The sequence below is a fragment of the Filicampus tigris genome, chromosome 21 (genome assembly GCF_054856515.1).
Source record: "Filicampus tigris isolate MCC_2025a chromosome 21, RoL_Ftig_1.0, whole genome shotgun sequence".
NCBI classification, from domain to species: Eukaryota; Metazoa; Chordata; class Actinopteri; order Syngnathiformes; family Syngnathidae; genus Filicampus; species Filicampus tigris.
In genome coordinates, this window is record NC_141237.1 from 3,514,001 (window position 1) to 3,532,859 (window position 18,859).

At 49.2% G+C, this 18,859-nt stretch overlaps 3 protein-coding genes across 11 annotated transcripts; 2 read left to right on the top strand and 1 right to left on the bottom strand.

Moving 5' to 3' along the window:
- Positions 1-500: 500 nt before the first annotated feature.
- unm_hu7910 (un-named hu7910) lies at positions 501-14,332 on the top strand. Of its 9 annotated transcripts, none has more exons than XM_086020722.1 (27): positions 1,927-2,241; positions 2,898-3,068; positions 3,196-3,240; positions 3,561-3,629; positions 7,514-7,560; positions 8,561-8,771; positions 8,859-8,894; positions 9,034-9,078; positions 9,332-9,364; positions 9,439-9,471; positions 9,551-9,586; positions 9,654-9,701; positions 9,787-9,870; positions 9,937-9,984; positions 10,804-10,884; positions 10,971-11,012; positions 11,070-11,155; positions 11,232-11,318; positions 11,388-11,538; positions 11,719-11,855; positions 11,914-12,012; positions 12,086-12,175; positions 12,401-12,538; positions 12,609-12,744; positions 12,823-12,914; positions 12,989-13,122; positions 13,210-14,332. In XM_086020722.1, exons 1-27 carry the CDS (start codon positions 2,079-2,081, stop codon positions 13,358-13,360), a joined length of 2,493 nt encoding a protein of 830 aa, XP_085876848.1. In that variant the 5' UTR covers positions 1,927-2,078; the 3' UTR covers positions 13,361-14,332. The 9 variants fall into 9 exon arrangements, with proteins under 9 accessions (XP_085876850.1, XP_085876844.1, XP_085876842.1 ...); XM_086020725.1 differs by having other exon boundaries at positions 1,935-2,241; positions 7,514-7,561; positions 8,571-8,771; XM_086020724.1 differs by lacking the exon at positions 1,927-2,241 and adding an exon at positions 501-711 and having other exon boundaries at positions 10,971-11,155.
- LOC147127186 (uncharacterized) lies at positions 5,257-7,283 on the top strand. Its single transcript, XM_086020726.1, has 3 exons — positions 5,257-5,484; positions 5,602-5,646; positions 5,776-7,283. The coding sequence occupies exons 1-3, from the start codon at positions 5,469-5,471 to the stop codon at positions 6,705-6,707; spliced, it is 993 nt and encodes a 330-aa protein (XP_085876852.1). The 5' UTR covers positions 5,257-5,468; the 3' UTR covers positions 6,708-7,283.
- On the bottom strand, positions 14,098-18,740 carry LOC147127187 (clavesin-1-like). The gene is made up of 8 exons (XM_086020727.1): positions 18,449-18,740; positions 17,750-18,076; positions 17,512-17,682; positions 17,272-17,390; positions 16,810-16,984; positions 15,974-16,084; positions 15,641-15,864; positions 14,098-15,450 (listed from the first exon to the last, which is right to left on the bottom strand). Exons 2-8 carry the CDS (start codon positions 17,846-17,848, stop codon positions 15,372-15,374), a joined length of 978 nt encoding a protein of 325 aa, XP_085876853.1. The 5' UTR covers positions 17,849-18,076; positions 18,449-18,740; the 3' UTR covers positions 14,098-15,371.
- Between the last annotated feature and the right edge of the window lie 119 nt (positions 18,741-18,859).

Sequence of the window (18,859 nt, forward strand, 5' to 3'; positions counted from 1 at the left end):
ATAAATTCTCCACTTGGTCACTCGTATCGCGAAGCACCGGCGTACACCCAATATATATAGTGTTTTAGGCATCCATTAATAATTCCATGGTACATTAATTTGAGATTAATTGAAGATTAAAAATGTATTTGTGCTAATATTGATTGTGCATCTGTCATATGTTGTGCAGTGTAGTTTTTAAAAGCTGCACATTCCTTTGATCTGTGTATTGCTCCATCTTAACTTGTAGGAATGAATGAACGTGTGTTTGCATTGAAACAAATACTTGGAGAGCAGAACAGTTTGTAAAAGTGAGTTTTGGATTAAATCCAGATTGTGTTCCGCCCCAGATTGCATCAACGCTTCTCTTGCCACGTTCTTTTCTTTTTTTTCTTTTTTTTTTTTTAACAGGGCAAACAGTGGGAAGCTTTCTACGAACATGATTGGCTCAAATCTTTTCAACCGTGCCCTTACTTCCGCCCATTTGGACAGTCCGCACCATCGATTGGTCCAGCATATGGCCAATCACAGTAAGTAATCAGTGAAGCGTCGCTGGTATCCAAGCTAGCAGCAGCTTCATCCATCCTCCTCTTTCCGAACAAAATCCCCCCATTGTCAATCAAAGTCGCCGTTAGCTTAGCCTGCTAGCCGCTGGTCACTCGATATAAGTCTACCGGCGAATTTACGACGCAATGGCTCAGAAGAAAAGTCCCAAAACGCATTCCAAAAAAGGTTTGTGTTCTGCTTTACTAGCGAACGAGTCGCAGTCCGGGAACGTCAGTCATGTCTGTACCATACTCCCTTTGCCATTCTGACGATTGTCGATGTCGTATCTTTTCTGGTGAATGCACGTCGAGAGGGACAAAAACAGGCCCGTGGTTTTAAACTTGAAGAATCAACCTTTAATTCGGCCAACAGTTTCACTTGTTTGTGGGATTTAAAGCGCAGCTCGCGCGTTTCCACGTCCTGACTGTGGCAGCTGCAACAAGCTTAACCCGGCAACATTCATCTTAAAACTGTATTTAACTAACACTACTGTGCTTGTACAAATATGTATATGTGTACTTTATGCTGGCCGTATGCAGCATTTTTCCGTACATGTTGATGGAAGTTTATTAGTTAGCTTTTTGATGGCGTCTAATTCGCCTTACAGTTAGAGAAAGTTAAACGTGAAGATTTTCTGTTCGGATTTGGTTTAGCCATCTCGCGCTTTCGGAGCTCAGGGCCATGTTGCTAGCTGCCAAAAGACACACAGCACGGATCAGTTGTGAAGCTTTTGCTGACTTGCGTGACCGCAGCATTCCTGGAATTCACCCTGTGAATGACGTAAGGATTATGTGCTTACAGTTCTAAAGAAGCACTCCGAGCTGAAGAGAACAATGACCTCCTTGCAATTCCATTTCTGAACATCAAGCCTTCATATTCATTAAATATGTCGTTTAATTCATAGTCTGTTGTTCTACCGATGCACAAATACAGTACTAAACAGTTCATTAAAACACGTAAATGGACAGTTAAGTTGATTTATGTGCAAGCCCCAACCAGACCAGGACATGATTTCACTTTAATTTTAGACTTTAAACTGGGGTCCCCTGTATCCTAACTACCAAATAAATGGACAGACACACCCAACTATGAAGCTGTATGAATTGTTTGAATCTTTAATAAAAGTTCAGGCTTGGGAGGCGATCGGTGGTCTACTTAGTGGCCTTTTAGTTTTATATTATGCTCATGACCGCATTGCTAAAACAACAAATCTAATATTGGCCTGAGACATTTGCACGCTATTGTATGTCAAGGTTGTCTGCCTCACTTTGTCCTCTGTGGCATGTCACACACAGAGAAACACGGAGCGCTGCGAGGTTTGTCGGCTCTAAGAATAGTGGGGATCAGTTTTCTGGACCTCACAATTGGTCGGCGTGAGAACGGCGGGGAGGAGGCGCTCGCGTCCGCCCTGTCCTGACTCGCCGCCGTCCCGCTCGTTGGTCACTTGTCATCTCGTCGTGGCCTCTTTGGAAGCTCCCTTCTGATAGTTTGGCTGAATGTGCCGTCTAGAGTTGAACGCGTTAGTTTGACGGGTCGCTCGGAAGGTTGGCTCCATGCAGCGCTACCGCCACTACGGCGCCTACGGCACCTCCTCAACCTCCTCGGAGGAGCCCCACAGCACCCAGGAGGCCGCCCTGAACGCTCACGAGGAGGTGCCCGAGGAGCAGGTGGAGCCGGTCGCGAATGAGGAGGCTCAGGATGGCCTCGAGAAGACAGGTAGGACCGGCGTGAGCGTTGAACTGGTTGAGTTTGACCGTGTTCCGGCTTGAAGCTTTAACATTCGAGAGCCGTGCGTGTTTGGTGCTCGGCGGTGCCGCTGACATGGTCGTCGCGTTTGAAGCGCTCAGCTGCTTCCCGAGGAGCAGCTGTCGTCGGAGCCGCCCCGTCGGGCTGGCGTTAAACGCGTTCCCGGGTCGCTTCGACCTCTGCTTTTTGTGACGCTCGGAAAAAGGTGTCGGCAACTTGAGCCTGCGATGACGAGTAGCTGCTGCGCGTGCTAAATTAGCGTGTGTTTGATGTGTTATGTAATTAACCAGGGCCTCGACTTAACATGGCCGCGCGATGCCTCTCGGTCGGGGGATGTTGGAATCTCGGAATCTAAAGCCTTCCTTGTGTTTGGAGTTTGCACGCTTGCACGGGTTTTTCCCCACTCATTCCAAAAATATGCAAACTGTTAAATATTAAGTACAATATTATAAAGGGCATTTTTTTTTCTCATTAAAACCACTTTTTAATTTTTTTCTTGCTGTATTTGCCATTGGCTGACAGCCAGGCAACTATGGAGAATTTTTTTTAAAAAAATGCTTTTTTGAACTTTTTTTTTTTTTTTTTAATGTTTGAAAGCGTTTGACATGTTTGTGCGTCGTCCTCAGAGGCAAAGGCGCCGTCGGAAAGCAAGAGCAGCAAGAAGGCGGCAGGCGTAGACGCGGGGACGGGAGCCAAGTATTCCGTCTTCACCTGGTTTGCGGTGCTGGCGCTGTTGGGCGTTTGGAGCTCGGTGGCCGTCGTCTACTTCGACGTCGTCGACTACGACAGCGTCGTCGGTAAGCGCCACCGACAATCCCACAGCGCTCGAAGGCGTTGGTGGCTCAAGTTTATTTTTGGCCTGCAAAGAAGGAGAAGACGACGCTCAGCTTTTCTTCTTGTATTTTGTGTGTGGTCTGCACGCAGCCAGAGCTCGGGAGTTTCGAATGAACTTTTCACAAGTTTTACAAGGTACGCTTCCCACATGCGCAAGACAAAGCGTCCTCTCATCCATCTCAGCTTGATGGCTGTGTGGACATCTCCTGAATCACAACACCTTCACCTTTTTTAAAAAAAAAAAAAAAAAAAAAAAAAAATGTTTTTTTATCTTCACTTCATCCAACATTGCCGCCAATTTGGCACGAGCGAAAGCGCACGAATGAGAAACAAACGCTAATAACCTCCATGATTGTCGCCGTCGCTCCAGACCGGCCCAAAAAAAAAAAAAAAAAAAAAAAGAAAGCGTCACATTCACGATCTTGTTCTTTTTTTCTTCTTCCTTCCGCCTGCAGGGAAGCTGACGGCCTACGACACAGACGGGGACGGCGACTTCGATGTGGACGACGCCAAAGTCCTGCTCGGCAAGTCCCCGCTAATTTTTTTTTTTCTTCCCCTTTTTGCGTCCTGGGGAGGTGGTTCGCAGTAAGCGCGCGAAAAACGGCGCCGCTGCTCCGACTCGGGTTTTCGCTTTAAGAAGGTTGCAGAGTGAAGGGACGAGAACAGGGCACGAAAGTCCAGCGTCACATTCGTAAAGTCGAGCTTGTCGGCTGCCGGCTTTGCGAACGACGACTTTTAACTCCCTTTCCTTTCTTTTCCCTCCATCACCATCATCATCCTTTTATTTGACGACATGGTTCATCCGTCACGCCTTGTTTCTTGTCGTCGTCTTTTTAAGTTACCTTCCATCCCTCCCTCGCCATCGCCCTCCCCTGTCTTCTCTTCTATTGTCCCTCTCTCGCTCTCTCTCTCTCTCTCTCTCGTCAGGCCTGACCAAAGATGGCGACGGTAGCGCGCAAGGCGAGTCTCTTGAGGAGGTTGTTAATATTTTGGCCGAGGAAGGCTCTGATTGGATGTATGGCTTCTTCACCTTCCTCTATGACGTAGTCAGCTCGCCTGTAGAGCAGGGCGAGGAGGAGGAGGAGGAGGAGGAGGAGGAAGATGGCGAGGAGGAGGAGGAAGATGGCGAGGAAGAGGCGGCCAGGAGGCGCCAGCAGGGCAGCGCTTCTTACCTTGATGACGTGGAAGTCAAAGGGGTCATACTGGACCTTCAGAACCAATAGGAGGACAGGAAGCGGGCCTGAGGACCTAATGGAGGACACGCTTGGCAAAGTGGATGGACTAAAAAAAAAAAAAAAAAAAAAAAGCGGTATATTTTTTCCAGAGGAGCGTGGCTCCAAATTCATCATTTAATTTGACGTAGGGCACACATGAACAAAGTATGTTTAAAAAAAAAAAAAAATCTTATCAGCCCAGGGGAAAGTGCACGATAACCTTTAGAGCTGAACTTCGTTTGACCTTCTCTAAACTTTTGACTGTCAAATAGTTTCCAAAAAACAAAATTCCCAACAGGTATTTGGGCATACTTTTCCGTGACTCTTCCAGTTTCTCTCCAGCAAGCCGCTGATGACACTCACCCGCTTTGAAGCCTTTCCGCAAGTTTCGCAACACCGACTGAAACGGGGGAACGCTTGGTTGAAATGTTTACAGAAGGTCAAAGGAAGTTCACCTTTACAGCTTTGCTGCATTTTGCCGTCTTCCTGAAATGTCACCCCAAAACGTTTTTGCAAATCATCTCATAATGTCGCTTTCCAACGCCGCAAACATTAAGATCAAAGATCCGCTTGCAAGGCGTCACTGATGAACGCCTCTGCTGTTTTATTTATTTATTTATTTATTTTTTTTTTGTCGCTTCAGATGAAAGGACTTTAAAAGGTTCTCGCAGGAAGCAGGCGCTCAGGAAAGGTACCCCGTGCGAGCATCGTGTGTTGCCCCGCATGCGCGTGAGGAGGCGCGTCCGGTTTGCGAGTGTGGCTCGTGTCCAAATGTTTGACGGCGCTGGCCGGCCTTTGTTGTGTCGCTTGATGGGGAAAGGAAAGCCCGCACGCATCCAAACACACCTGCCGCCGTCTGCTTTGCGTGCGCGTTCGGATCCACCAACACTGACCGCTCCGAAAAGGCTCGGCATGTTTGTCGCCGTGGTAACCTGACGACCGCAAGTGGGGCCGATTTTGGGCCTCGGCTTGACTTGACGAGTGTTGCTTGTTTGCATTTGAAAAGCTGCATTTGGAAGATTTGGGGTCAAATCGGGAAGAATTGCTGACGCCGGCATTATCTCAAGCTGTGCTGTCGGTGTCTGAAAACTTTGTACGTGTGTGTGTGTGTGTGAAGTGCGCCAAGAAGTGGACGAGGATCCTGATGAGATGGAAGTGGATGAAGGTAGCGTTGGGATGTGACTTTTTTTTTGGAAGTCTTGATGTGATGTTGGCATCTTAGCAGCAGCTCTTTTGTTTTTTTTTTTGTTGTTTTTGGTTTGTTTCCTATGTGGCGCCCCAGACGAGAATCCAGAAGAAACAACTGTACGGAAGAACGGAACCCGAGGTAGAAAAACGGCGCCCGCATGTGCGTGAACATCACCTTGAGTGCCGTGAATGCTAACACACTTAGCATCAGGTTGCTAGCTCAGCCCGCGCTACGTTCCCGGTGACGCCAACTGCATTCCGGCCGCAGAACTTCCGATCCGAGACGACGCGCTGCGCTCCGCCCTGCGAGAAGAACTGAGCGCCATCGGCGAGGAGGCCGAGGCCAAGAGGATCGCCCGCATCGCCCTGGCCGAAATCAAAAGCCTCCTCGCCGGCCGCGACCGCGGCAGCGAGGCGGCCTGGCAGCTCAAGATGAAGACGCTGGAGGTCACCCGGGAGCAACTCGCGCTGCAAAAGGAGAGGATAGGGCTGGAGAAGGACAGGGTGGAGGTGGAGAAAAGCAGGATGGAGGTGGAGAGGGAGAGAATGGAGTGGGAGCGAGCCCAGAGGGAAAGGGCGGAGGAAGAGAGACGTGGGCGGGAAAAGGCCGAGAGGGAAAGGGCGGAGCGGGAGGAGGCGGAGAAAGAGAGAAAGGGGCGGGAAAAGGCCGAGGGGGAAAGGATGGAGAAGGAAAGGATGGAGTGGGAGAAGGCCAAGAGGGAAAGGGCGGAGTGGGAGAAGGCGGAGCAGGAGCGACTTGCTCTGCAGAAAGCCAAGCAGGAGCGGGAAGTGCTTGAAAGGAGGGAGAGGGAGAGGGAGCGCCTGGCCCGGGAGCAAGAGGCCGCCAAGGAAAGGGAAGAGAGGGAGCGCCTGGCCAGAGAGAAGAGCGAGGACGAAAGGAAGGAGCGGGAGCGGCTACAAAGAGAGCGGGAAAGACTCCAGAAAGAAAAGATGGAGCAAGAAAAGGAGCGGGCGGTGAAAGAGAAGGAGAAGGAGAAGGCGGCCAGGGAGAAGGAGCCGCGGGGACCTCGCGACAAGGCCGCTCGGGACAAGACGGAGGAGGCGCAGCGGCCCGACGCCAGCAAAGCAAATAGCACTCAGACGCCCGAGGAGAAAAGTCAGCGAGCCGGCGTGACGCCGCTCAGGAGGGAAAAGGGCGCCGTCGCCGACAAGATGGCCGCCAGCGGGAGGAAGAAGTAAAATCTCCTTTTGCTCATGTTTGGACTCTTCTTTTTTTTTTTGTCTCTGGTGAGGCAGTGGCTGCGTTTGGAATCAGGCACTCATTCCCTCCTCACGAGGAATTTGGATATAGTGGACTCTATAGTTGCAAATAAACAAATAAAAACAATTTTTGGAACAGGATTCGGGTGTTGTTAATGACGCCATTGCTGTTGCATGGTGACAATGTCAACATCGGTTCACCTTCCGCAATGAACAAATAAAGAAAGAAATGTTGTTTTGTCATCCTCTTGTTGCCAAGGAATGATTTTGACGTGAGGGGAGGGGCCTCTTTTAGTCGGGCTTTGGCCCTGTCGAAGGAAAGTAGCGCTTTGCCGCCGCCGACAAGCAACGCGCCCTTTGCGGGTGGGCGTCGATGACTCGCAGATTGTCGCCATTGCGAAGTCATCGATTCGTTCGCGTTGGCTGTTGTTGCTGTAATCTCACTCGATGTGTTTATGCGCGCCGCAAACTCCGCCTCCATCTCCTTTTCTGGAAACGTATTTCCCCTCAATGTGACAGCAAGCGCAAAATAAAACTTCAAATGGTGCCATCCTATTATTCTCTGGCGTCCTCCCATATTCCAAAAACATACCTTTGGTTATTTCCAAACTCTTACCTGTGTGTGTGTGTTCATGTCAGCAAGTCACGCGTTTGGAAAAGGGATTCCACGTTTACTGTGAACCACCTCAGGTGCGCTTCTCACGTCATGTGACATGGCACGCTCGGTCACTTTAAGTCAGCAGTCACTTTGCGTGTCTTTGTGATTTTGTCGCATCTCCAAACAGGCCTGAAAGAAACGCCAAGCCAGGGGCAGCCGACCGAAAAGGAACCAGGTGAGTACACACACACACACACACGCACACTCGTGGCGGGAAGTAACAGTTACACACGAGCGACCTGATTTTTTTTTTTCTTTTGCTTCGAGGCTTCAAGCTGTTTAATGCCTCTCCCATTTGCAGTTTACTGTCAAAGTAAATATAGAACAAAGAGAAGTACTCATTTTGTCATCGAAACAAAATGCTAGCACGTAACAGGCTAACCAATAGCATCTATATGGCGGCGTTATAACGCTGTCAACTGAGATTTGAACACACGTAGACACAAATACAAAAAGTTAAAAGACACAAACAAATTTTTTTTGGGGGGGGAGGCTGGAACGGATTAACAGCACTTCCATTCATTTCAATGAGGAAAGATGATTTGAGGTGCTTTTTTGACTTATGAACATGGTCACAAAATGAATTAAACTCATATCTCAAAGCACCGCTCTGACACACACACAAACAAACAAACTGAGTCGCGACAGTGACAAAGATTTTAGGACCAATTAAAAGAACTTCACTTTTGCCGGAGTTCACATTTTGGGTCGTCCATTGCTTTGCTAGCCGCTAAACACGCATGAAGGGAGGTCAGTTGGTTCACGTTATTGACTTGAGCAGGATATTAGATCCGGGTGTCATCATTATGCAATGGTATTATTTGGACATTTCATGAAAGCGGCTGAACAACTCACCCAGAGAGAGCGTGAACAGGGAAAACGCAAGGACCGAGGACGGATCCCTGAGGGACTCTGCACTGGAGGAGAGCGAAGGAAGAAACATGATTATTACTAAATTAGAAGAAAAAAAAAATCTAGCTCGGACATACTGTATATTCACGCATTGTTGACTTAGTACCTGGACTTGGGTTAGCTAGCTTGTACTAACCCGTTCAAAATCGCACTTTTTAAAAAAAATTTATTTAAACATACATTTTTACCAAGCAAGTTCCAAGTCCTGCATCAACATATGAGTACCATCCAGCGTGTTTACAGATGAATTCCCGCCATTATTGGTGCGCTAGAAACTCCCGAAGAGCGGTCCAGCAACGAGCAAGCGGCAGAGGCGCCGCAAGACGAGTCCGTGGAAGAGCGAGCCCGGGAGACCGCAACGGAGGACTCGACTCCTCAAGAGCAGCCGACCGACCGAGAGGCCGCGGAGCCGCGCGGGGACGAGTCAGCGGAGGTGCCGACGGAGGAGAGCACGCCAGAGGAGTCGCCGACAAGTGTGTGACGCCACAATTTGCTTTTGTCAACTTGTTTCCGTGCGTGTCGTGACACACTTGCTGTGCGTTTGTGCATGTGCATGTCAGTCTCTGAAGCTGAGGATGTGGACTCTGAAATCCAAGGTTTGTCCTGCGCCCTTTGACAGTCTGCTTCATCACCTCTTCAAACGGAAGACTTCTTAATCGCTATCCCCCCCCCCCCCCCCCCCACCTTTGTACGTGCTTGTGTGTATATACGTATACGTATATGTGTGTCCTGCAGCTGCTGTTCCTCTGCCCGCGTTTGTAGAAGACGACTTTGTAGCAGGTGAGTCCAACGCAGATGCTGAGGATAAGGGATGTATTTTCCTAAACTTTGTTTTAGGGGGGAAAAAAATATATTTTTATGAAAAAACACATTACAAAAAAAAATGTATTGGTTTTTTTTTGGGGAGCCTGGAACGGATTAATGGCATTTCCATTTATTTCAATGGGGAAAGATGACTTGAGATAATTCTGTAATTGTTTTTCTTTTTTTTTTTTTATCACTACATCTAATTTAAAATTAATTTGTGTTGCAGATGATCCTCGAGGAGACCCGGAGCATCCTTACGGTGTGTAGGATGTATTTCTTTTTTGTGTCTCTTGTCCGTCTCCCATGGTGACGTCTCGCCTCGATGTCTTTCAGAGGAGGACGTGGACGCCATCGACACGAGCGGAGGTGAGCGCGCGGCGGCGGCGGGCTGAGAGCTCAACGTGCTTTTGGTGTCCTTTCAAGTGTTGCCGTTTTGTGCCCGCAGTCCTGGTGGAGGAGCCGTCGCCGCGGGAGACCGTCGGTAAGACGGCAAATAACCCCAATGCGCGTTCCGCAAACATCAACTCTTTTGTTTCTTTGCGCTCAAGTGGAATCTGCAAAGGATTTGACGAGCTCCAAACTGACACAAGAAGAAGGTATGTTCTTTTTTTTTTTTTTTAATAAAGATGTGTTTATAAAGATGTGTTTGCTTCTCCGAAGTAATTTGATTTTATGCGTCAGAGTCACCGGTGGAAGCGGAGCAGCAGTCTGAGCCCGTCGAAGCGCAGAGTGAGAACACTGCAGAGAGCAGCAGCGCCCCTGAGGGTGAGCACGCCGCTACCACACACCTAATGTGAATTGCTTTTTCAGACTTTTTTTTTTGTGGTGCAGTGGAACCTGCAGAAGATGTGACAAGCTCCAAGTTGGCACAAGAAGAAGGTATGTTCCTTTTTTTTTTTTTTTTTTTAAGTCATCCAAATTCATTGTGTAAGTATAGTCAACCCTCCATCCATCCATTATCTGTACCGCTTCTCCTCACAAGGGTCGCGGGGCGTGCTGGAGCCTATCCCAGCTGTCTTTGGGCAGTAGGCGGGGGACACCCTGAACTGGTTGCCAGCCAATCGCAGGGCACACAGAGACAAACAACCGCACTCACAATCACACCTAGGGGCAATTTAGAGTATCCAATCAACTTACCGTGCATGTTTTTGGAATGTGGGAGGAAACCGGAGTGCCCGGAGAAAACCCACGCAGGCACGGGGAGAACATGCAAACTCCACACAGGGAGGCCGGAGCCGGGATCGAACCCACGACCTCTGAACTGTGAGGCGGACGTGCTAACCAGTCTATAGTCAACCCCTGTTTATTAAATGTGCAAAATAGAGACAGAAAAAAGTTCGCTCAAGTTTTTCCCTCCCACATGCACATTTAACACACTTTTTTTTTCAAGCAAAACAACATTGTATAATTCAAACATCAAAATGTTGAACAAATCATTATTTTATCGCTCGAAAGCCCGTTAGCCTAATGCTAGCATATAAAGCAAAACGCCATAGCTTTGCTAACAGAAATTAGCATCAATGTTTTGATAATTCTGCTTTAACACACAGAGAGCACCAACATATATAAATAGGGCATACATAAAAAAAAATTTTTAAAAACCTCATCGGCATATATTCTCAGTGCAGCTCAAGTTATGGTGCATGTCTTCCAAGGATGAACCGACCGACTTCACTCTACTTTTACTTTGTGCATCAGAGCCGCCGGTGGAGGCGGAGAAGCAGCCTGAGCCAAGTGAAGCGCACAGCGAGACTACTCGAGAGAGCAGCACCCCCGAGGGTGAGCACGCCAACACAAATAGACACACTTTCTCTTCATACCGGATAAAAAAAAATAAAAAATAAAAATAATGCTCTTTGCCATAGAAAAAGCAGACCGCGCAGCCGCGAAGACGCCCACAGAAAAAGGTGACGAAGAGACGCAGATTTGTGAAAGTGTTTCTCATGCTCACGTTTGTCCTCCAGCCACGAAGAAGAAAGCCAAACTGCTCAACAAGTTGGACAAAAGTATCAAAGCTGAACTGGATGCTGCCGAGAAACTTCGCAAGAAAGTACGTGACGGCAGCGACGTGGCTGGCGCGCCTTTGGGATGCGCGTTCTTTCATGTGCGCGCGTGTTGTGCATCAGGGGAAAGTGGAGGCGGCACTGCAAGCCTTTGAGACGTTGGTGCAGCAGCACCCGCAGAGCCCCCGCGCCCACTACGGCAAAGCGCAGGTGCGTAAATGCCACCGCTGCCTCCCATGCTGCCAAAACGGCACCAACGCGACGACTTGAAACCCGCAGGCGGAGGACGACCTGGCCGAGAAGCAGCGCAGCAACGACATGTTGCAGAAGGCCATCGGCAGCTACCGAGACGCCGCGGAGCTTCCCGACGCCACCCCCGACCTGGTCCGAGCGGCCCTCAAGAGACGAGCGGAGCGCCAGCAGTTCCTGGGTAACCGCGCAAGCGTCCTCGGCTCGTCAGTACGGTTGCAAAAAAAAAAAAAATCGATCGCTCTATGCAGAGGAGAAAGAATATATGACTGCAGTCATGTATGTGCTGAATACTGGAGAATCCCGCCTCCAAACAACAACAACAACAACGTCTTATCTATTTGATAAATGTCCACGTCAGGGCGCATGCGGGGCGCTGTGGCCACGCTGGAGAGGCTGGTGCAGATCTTTCCAGAAGACATCACTCTGAAGAACGACCTGGGCGTGGCCTACCTGTTGCTAGGCGACAACAAAGGTGCCAAGACGATCTACGAGGAGGTAAGTGCCTGCTTCCTCTTCCGTTGTTCTTCCTTCGTCTCACCGGCGCCATTTTCAGGTTCTGGCGGTTGCCCCCGGCGACGGCTTTGCCAAGGTTCACTACGGCTTCATCCTGAAGACGGAGAACCAGATCGCGGAGAGCATTCCGTACCTGAAGGTTTGTGGGTGCGCGACGCGGGTTCTGTTGCCGCGACAAACGTGCAGACTCTGAATGCGTGCCGGGCCCCCAGGAGGGGCTGGAATCCGGAGAGCCGGGCACGGATGACGGACGTTTCTACTTCCACCTGGGAGACGCCCTGCAGCGAGTCGGAGACAAGAGCGTGAGTGTCCATCGACAAATCGGGCATAACACAACACATTAAAGGACCAAGAGTGAACCCCCCCCCCCCCCCGTTTATCGTAGGGGACTTTTTCATGACCCGCCCGCAATAGGTGAAAATCAAGAATATACAGAGACCTTATAAAGCACTTTTAAAAAAAAAAAAAATGTAGTTCCACTTTATTATTCTTGGTTCACCAGTATGGTGTGTGTGTGTGTCCTGCAGGCGTACCACTGGTACCAGGTGGGCCACGAGCGAGGCCACTTTGCGTCCGTGTGGCAGAGGTCACTCTACAACGTGGACGGGCTCAAGGCGCAGCCCTGGTGGACCCCGAACGAGACCGGATACACCGATCTGGTCAAGGTAGGACAGCGGGCGGGATTTACGAGGACGTCCTTCCAGTCCAGGACCAAACTGCGGCGTTTGCGTTCAGGCGCTGGAGAAGAACTGGAGGACGATCCGGGACGAGGCCACGGCCATGATGGACGGAAACACGGGCCAGTTTGTACCCGAGGAGGAGAACCTGAGGGAGAAAGGAGAGTGGGGCCAGTACACGCTCTGGCAGCAAGGTCCACTTTTGGATTTCGCGAGCTCGTTGTCACGGCGGGACCGGCGGCCACTTGGCTAACAATCGGCTTTGTCTTCAGGGAAGAAATCCGGCACGTCCTGTCAGGCCGTCCCGAAGACCTGCGCGCTACTGGAGAGATTTCCCGAAGCCACCGGCTGCAAGAGAGGACAGGTAGACACGCGGCAGATCGGAGCGCAAGCCCCGATTCGCTTCGCTCACCCGTGTACGCGCGCGCGCGCGCGCAGGTCAAGTTCTCGGTGATGCAAGCGGGCACGCACGTGTGGCCGCACACGGGCCCCACCAACTGTCGACTCAGGATGCACCTCGGCCTCGTGGTTCCCAAACGCGGATGCAGGATCAGGTGCACGGAGCAGACCAGGTAACTTTGAAGCATACGTCAAAACCGAATACGTGTTCAGTTGAGCTGAGCGCCTCTCCTTCATCCCCCCCCCCCCCCCCCTCGCAGGGAGTGGGAGGAGGGCAAAGTGTTGATCTTCGACGACTCTTTCGAGCACGAGGTGTGGCAGGAAGCGGACACGCTGCGCCTCATCTTCATCGTGGACGTGTGGCACCCGCAGCTGACGGCGTACCAGAGACAGACGCTCAGCGCCATCTAGAGCGGCAAGCCCAGGACGGACTGCGCAACGCTCAAGGTTCTTCTGGGTTATACTACTGACTTGACCACACACGCACGCACGCACGCACGCACGCACGTACCGCACACACTTTGACTGACTGTTGTGTTCAATGTGTGTAGATTTTATTTGCGAGAAACCTCGACTTGTTCATCCTGTGTTTTCCTACTAGCTGATTTTATTTCCCTTCACTTTTGTACGATCACTACAACCAGCAGATGTTTTAAGAGATTCTATTTTTATTAAAAACCACACCAGAAAATCACAGTGCTTTTTTTTTTTTAATTATTATTATTATTATTATTATATTATTTTATTTCAGCTAGTCCAGGGGTGGGCAAAGCTGTTTTTTTTTTTTTTTTTTTTCTTAAATTGGTGAATTAAAATGTTTCAAATTCATTCATCGCACTAATTAATTTATTTAATTTAAATATCAAACTGAAAAAAAATGTTAGTATAGTATTGTCCAAATATATTTAACATGTATTTCTTGTATTCAATCATTTTTATTTTTTTTGTACATAACATTTAAAATGAGTCCAAATAAACCGGTAACATTTTGTATTCTAGGAAACAATTGATTGCTTTATTGATTGTAAAGATAGATACATCCCCATCTGTCCATTTTACAAATCAAATGTGTCCGTTTGACTTTCTAGGCTCTCCTGCAGTATTTATCCCCCCCCCCCCCATCCCCCCAAATGAAAGCATCACACGTGGAGGTGTAAATGTTTACTAGTTTACATTCTGCAGTAAATACATGAAAAGAGTTGAGCGTAGCCCTGATGTCGGATGGCACCGCAAAAAAAGCGAGGACCGACTTTTCATCTGAACACCCGCAATGATTTCCACGTTAAGACGCAAAGTCTTCCCGCCTTGTTTGCGGTGCAACTAATACATGAACTATACAATCTTGAAATACGTTCAGTTCAATAAAAACAATCGTTCTCTTCAGTGACATTTTGGCATTCAGTGTGTGTTGACGGCGTAATACTTCATGAAAGGTGCCACTCAGGGAGAACTTTTTCTTCCCAATTGACATGCACGTGCCGCCGAGTTTCCCGCCCCGAGTGACATTTATTTGCTTGGTTGGAAAGCTGAGAATACGCGACAGAAAGTGTCCTCATTCATATTTGGCGGTCAACGAAGCAGCGATTGTGATAGCGAGATTCGTCGACGGCGACAATCGGGCGTGGCCACCTGACAATTCATTTAACACTTGAGCTAGAAGCGGCTTTTTTTTTTTTTTTTCTCCTTTTTTTCCCAAACTTCCTCTTGACACGGCTAATACGTTAGCAAGCGGCTGAGCCAGCTACGCTAACAAGAGTGCTAACGCTTCGGTTCCGTGCGTGATAATCAACAGTGATTCCCAACCACAGTAGCGTGCCACGGAAAATTACACAATTTCACTTAAATTAGGGAGTCATTTTCATATATTCAACCTAGATATTTACTCCCTAATTACTATCAAGGGATTTTTATATAGTGGACTACAAAGTTGAGTATAGGGCCAAAATAATGAATCGAATAACTATTCTTTTTGTGAACTCAAATACGTGCCTTGGCTCAATCAAGGTTGGGAAAGACCGACCTGTAATCGTGACGATTGAATGAATTTATGTCAGGGCGTCACGATGACGATGATGATGATGATGATGAAGATGACGGTGGTGGTGGTGGTGAGCAAACATTCACTGTCACCGTTAAAAGTCATGACAACCTTTTCTACATTCCTCCTCAAAGCTAACACGCTTCGCCAGCGTGGGGACGCACAAACGGGTAAGAGCGCGCGTGTGTGTGTCGGGGGGGTGGTGGGGTGGGGGGGGGGGGTGTGTGTGCGCAGCATACACACACACATTTGGGCTCAGAAACAGGAAGTACGAGTCAAAGTTCAGCTGGACGGGACGAAACAACACAGGTCAAAATCCAGCAAGTGTGCGAGTGTGTGTGTTTGTGTTTGTGTGTGCGTGTGCGTGCGCGCGCGTGGGTGCGTTCAGTCCAGGGCCAGTAGCGGAGTGCTGGTCTCCCTGTCCGTCTGTCGCAGCGTGGCGGGATTGACCACCGACTGAGACCTGAAGCACAAGAACGTCACATTGGAGTCAGCGTGACAGCCCCCCCCCCCCCCCCCCCCCCCGAAAAGGTTTCATAATCGCTCACTATAGAGACCACACGATGGCGGCAAAGCACCCATTTTGTCGAAATGAAACTCCTCAACGCACTTCAGCGTAGTTTGATCGCGTCAACTGTTTTGAGTGTCCTGACCTCTTCATGAGCTCCTTGTCCGCGCCTCCCCCGCAGTTCTCTCGGACGTGCAGGGCGTCGTAGGTGAGCGTGTACTCGGTCTCGTCCATGTAATCGGGACCCAGCAGGGTGCGGGCCCACATGCCCATGTCGTACGGGGGAAGCGTACCCCCGAACTCGGACGGCAGACACTCGGGCTGGATGAGCTGATGGAGCGAGTTCAGGTTGTTGCCGTGGAGAAAAATCTGTGCCGGAGATTAAAGTAGAGAGATTTATCTTGCTAGCTAGCCAGCTAGCAAGCTAGCTCTCTGCTATATGGTGAGTTAGCGACATAGCTAGCTGTTTTGCATTCACCCGTTTCCTGGTCTTGTCTTTGAGGAAAGGCTTGATGATGGTGAACATGGCGTGAATGTACCACGGCTGGTTGACAAAATGGATGCCTCCGAAGCGGGCCGGGAAACTGTCCTGGGGAGAAAGGTTCATGCATGCCAACTTCTCACTTGTTTTGAAAAATTTCACAACTACCATAGCAAACGTTGTTCAAAAGAAAAGCACCAAGTCAAATGTTGGCTACTTTTAAAGTTTGAACTCAAACATGAAGCACCTTAAAGTGATTCAAACGGTGAAAGTTGCATATATTGCTTATAAATCACTACTTTTGTCGAAATGAATCCCCCCCCCCAATTCACTTCAACATACTTCCTTGGTGCCAAAATGGCGGCAAAGGATTACTTTTGTGTAAATGAAGCTCCTCGATGCAACATAGTTCTTTGCCCCCAAAATTCCACAAAATAGTGGCTAAGCTCTACTTTTGTCTGAATGAAGCTCCTCAACTCACGTCAACATAGTTCATTGCCACCAAGGTGCAAGCTCCTCATCTGAGTTCAACGGCGTTCCTTAGCAACAAGATTCCACCAGGTGACAGGTAAAGACAAGATTTTTTCAAATAAAGCTCCTCAACAAGAATCCACAAGGTGGCGGCTAAAGACTACATTTGTCTAAGAGATGCTCCTCGACTCATTTCAACATGGCACCAAGATGCCACAAGATGGTGCCAAAGTAATCTATGTAATCGCATCGTCACGAGTTTTAGGGACAAGCCTTTATCAACATCCCCGAAACGTTTGTCGGCAACGCGGTAGTCGAGCCGAGCGGTTGCCGGGGCGACGGGGGCGGTGCGGCCGTCTGACCTGCAGGCCTTCGATGGCCAGCTTGAGGATGTTGGGCGTGAGCTTGGAGGCCTGCTTGAAGGAGAAGTTGCTCCAGTCGATGATGAGGACGAAGCCGTTGATCTGCAGCTCGGGCTTCTCGATCAGAACCTCCAGCGAGAGGAGAATGGCCCGCAAGATGTCCGTGAACGAGTTCCTGGACAAATGGAAAACCCGGACCAGCGTTTAGTCTCAAGTCCTTCAAATCCAGCTCAAGGTATGTGGACGAGCACACTCTTTGTTCTCAAGACGCACCTGGGTCTCATTGTTCATGATGAATGAAATGATCATTCCTTAAACAATTGTTATGAAATGTAAAAATGTGTCAAATATGAACGTAATTAAATGGTCCAACCGAAATGATAACCTAATAATACATTCTTCATTTTATATTTTTTAGAGGTTGAAACGTGAGCGTGGCCGTCGCCGTGACGACGCCTCGACCTGCTCTGGTCCCAGTTGGAGGCGAAAAGGATGAGGATCTTTCGGCCGTGTTGGTCCGGAGTCTCCAGAACGCCCGGGAAGCCGTCCATCAACGCTCGTTTGATGCCGGGGTCGTCCACCTGACGCGCACGCACACACACACGCGCGCGCGCGCACGAGCACGTTACTTCCTGTTCATGACCGCCTTGCTATTTGGAGACAAAATGGCATCCCATTTGGGAACGCTGTGTGTGCGCGGACCTTGAAGCTCTGGAACATGTCGAGGTTCTGCTGTCGGAACTGGAAGTACTGCGCCAGCAGGCGGAACGTCTCCACCGGGTCAAACTTGCGCGCTCGGAGAAAGCGAAGGATGAAGTCGTCGTCCGTACGCAGGAAGCCGATGTCTGGGCGAGTCACGATCATGTCGCGCACCTTGCCGCGGTGAAAAGTGTCAAATGTCAGGGCACATCGAGACAAACGAGGGACTGGCCGCCGGTACCTGTTGTATGTCCTGGTGTAGCGTGTTTGGGTTTTCGTTGAGCTCGAGCCGAGCCTTTTCGGTGGCGTCGGCGCTGAGGCCCGCCAGGAGCTGCGACATCCTGCTAGCGTTTTTGACGTTGGCGAGCGCTCACTGTCCACACGCTCGCCTCATCTGACTGCTCAACCAATCAAATCCGCCGCCTCGGGTGATGTCATCCACACTGGCTCCGATACTGCTCACCGCGCACCCCTCCTGTGGCGCGCTGTCATGGCGGCGACCATTTTAACATCGCGGGATGACGGTTGTTGCAGGAAGTTCAAAGTTCAGTCAAGGCAATGTGGTCCGCTGGCACAGACAAACACATACATTCAATGTATACACATTACTCGTTACTGTATGTTTTAATATTTAACGTTTAGATACGAATATTATAATTTTCACACTGTATGTCGGTCACAAGGTACAGCTGAGGTCCAACATATTATGCAAAAAACATCTGACCGTTAATGGTGTTTTCTAGTGTTTGTTAGCATTAAGCTAAGTGGACGTTTCTAAGGCAAAGCTATGTAAACATTTCATGGATGGTCATATGAATATATACATATCACATGTAATCAAATAATCCGTGTTTACCACTAGAGTCCTGTTTGTGCTGGAGATGTGTAATAATAAGTATAAAGGATGTCTTTTAAAGGTAATGATAAAAATAAATATTACTGATGGAGTTAGGTGTGTTGTTGGAGTGTCGCTGGTCCGAGCGACTCCGGCCCTCCTGAGCTGGTCCTGATGCTGAGGACGCTGTCGGCCATCACACACCAAACAACAACAAGAAGGAATGCGGGCAGGAAAATCCAAGGGGATGAAAATTTTCAAAACACGTCGTGTTTTGGCGACCCCGCTGACATTCGAACGCTCGATGAGGGGGAAAAATGTGCGGAGAAGACGTCAGGATAAGGATGCTCTCGTTTGGCGTCCTCTTCTTTCACTACATATCACTTCCGACACACGCTTTCACAATAAAGTTGTCCTATTAGAAGACTGAAAATCATTAGATATCAATCTCAATCCGTCTATCTATTTATCGATCCATCTATTCATCTATGTTTTGTTTGGCCTTTCAAATGCCTA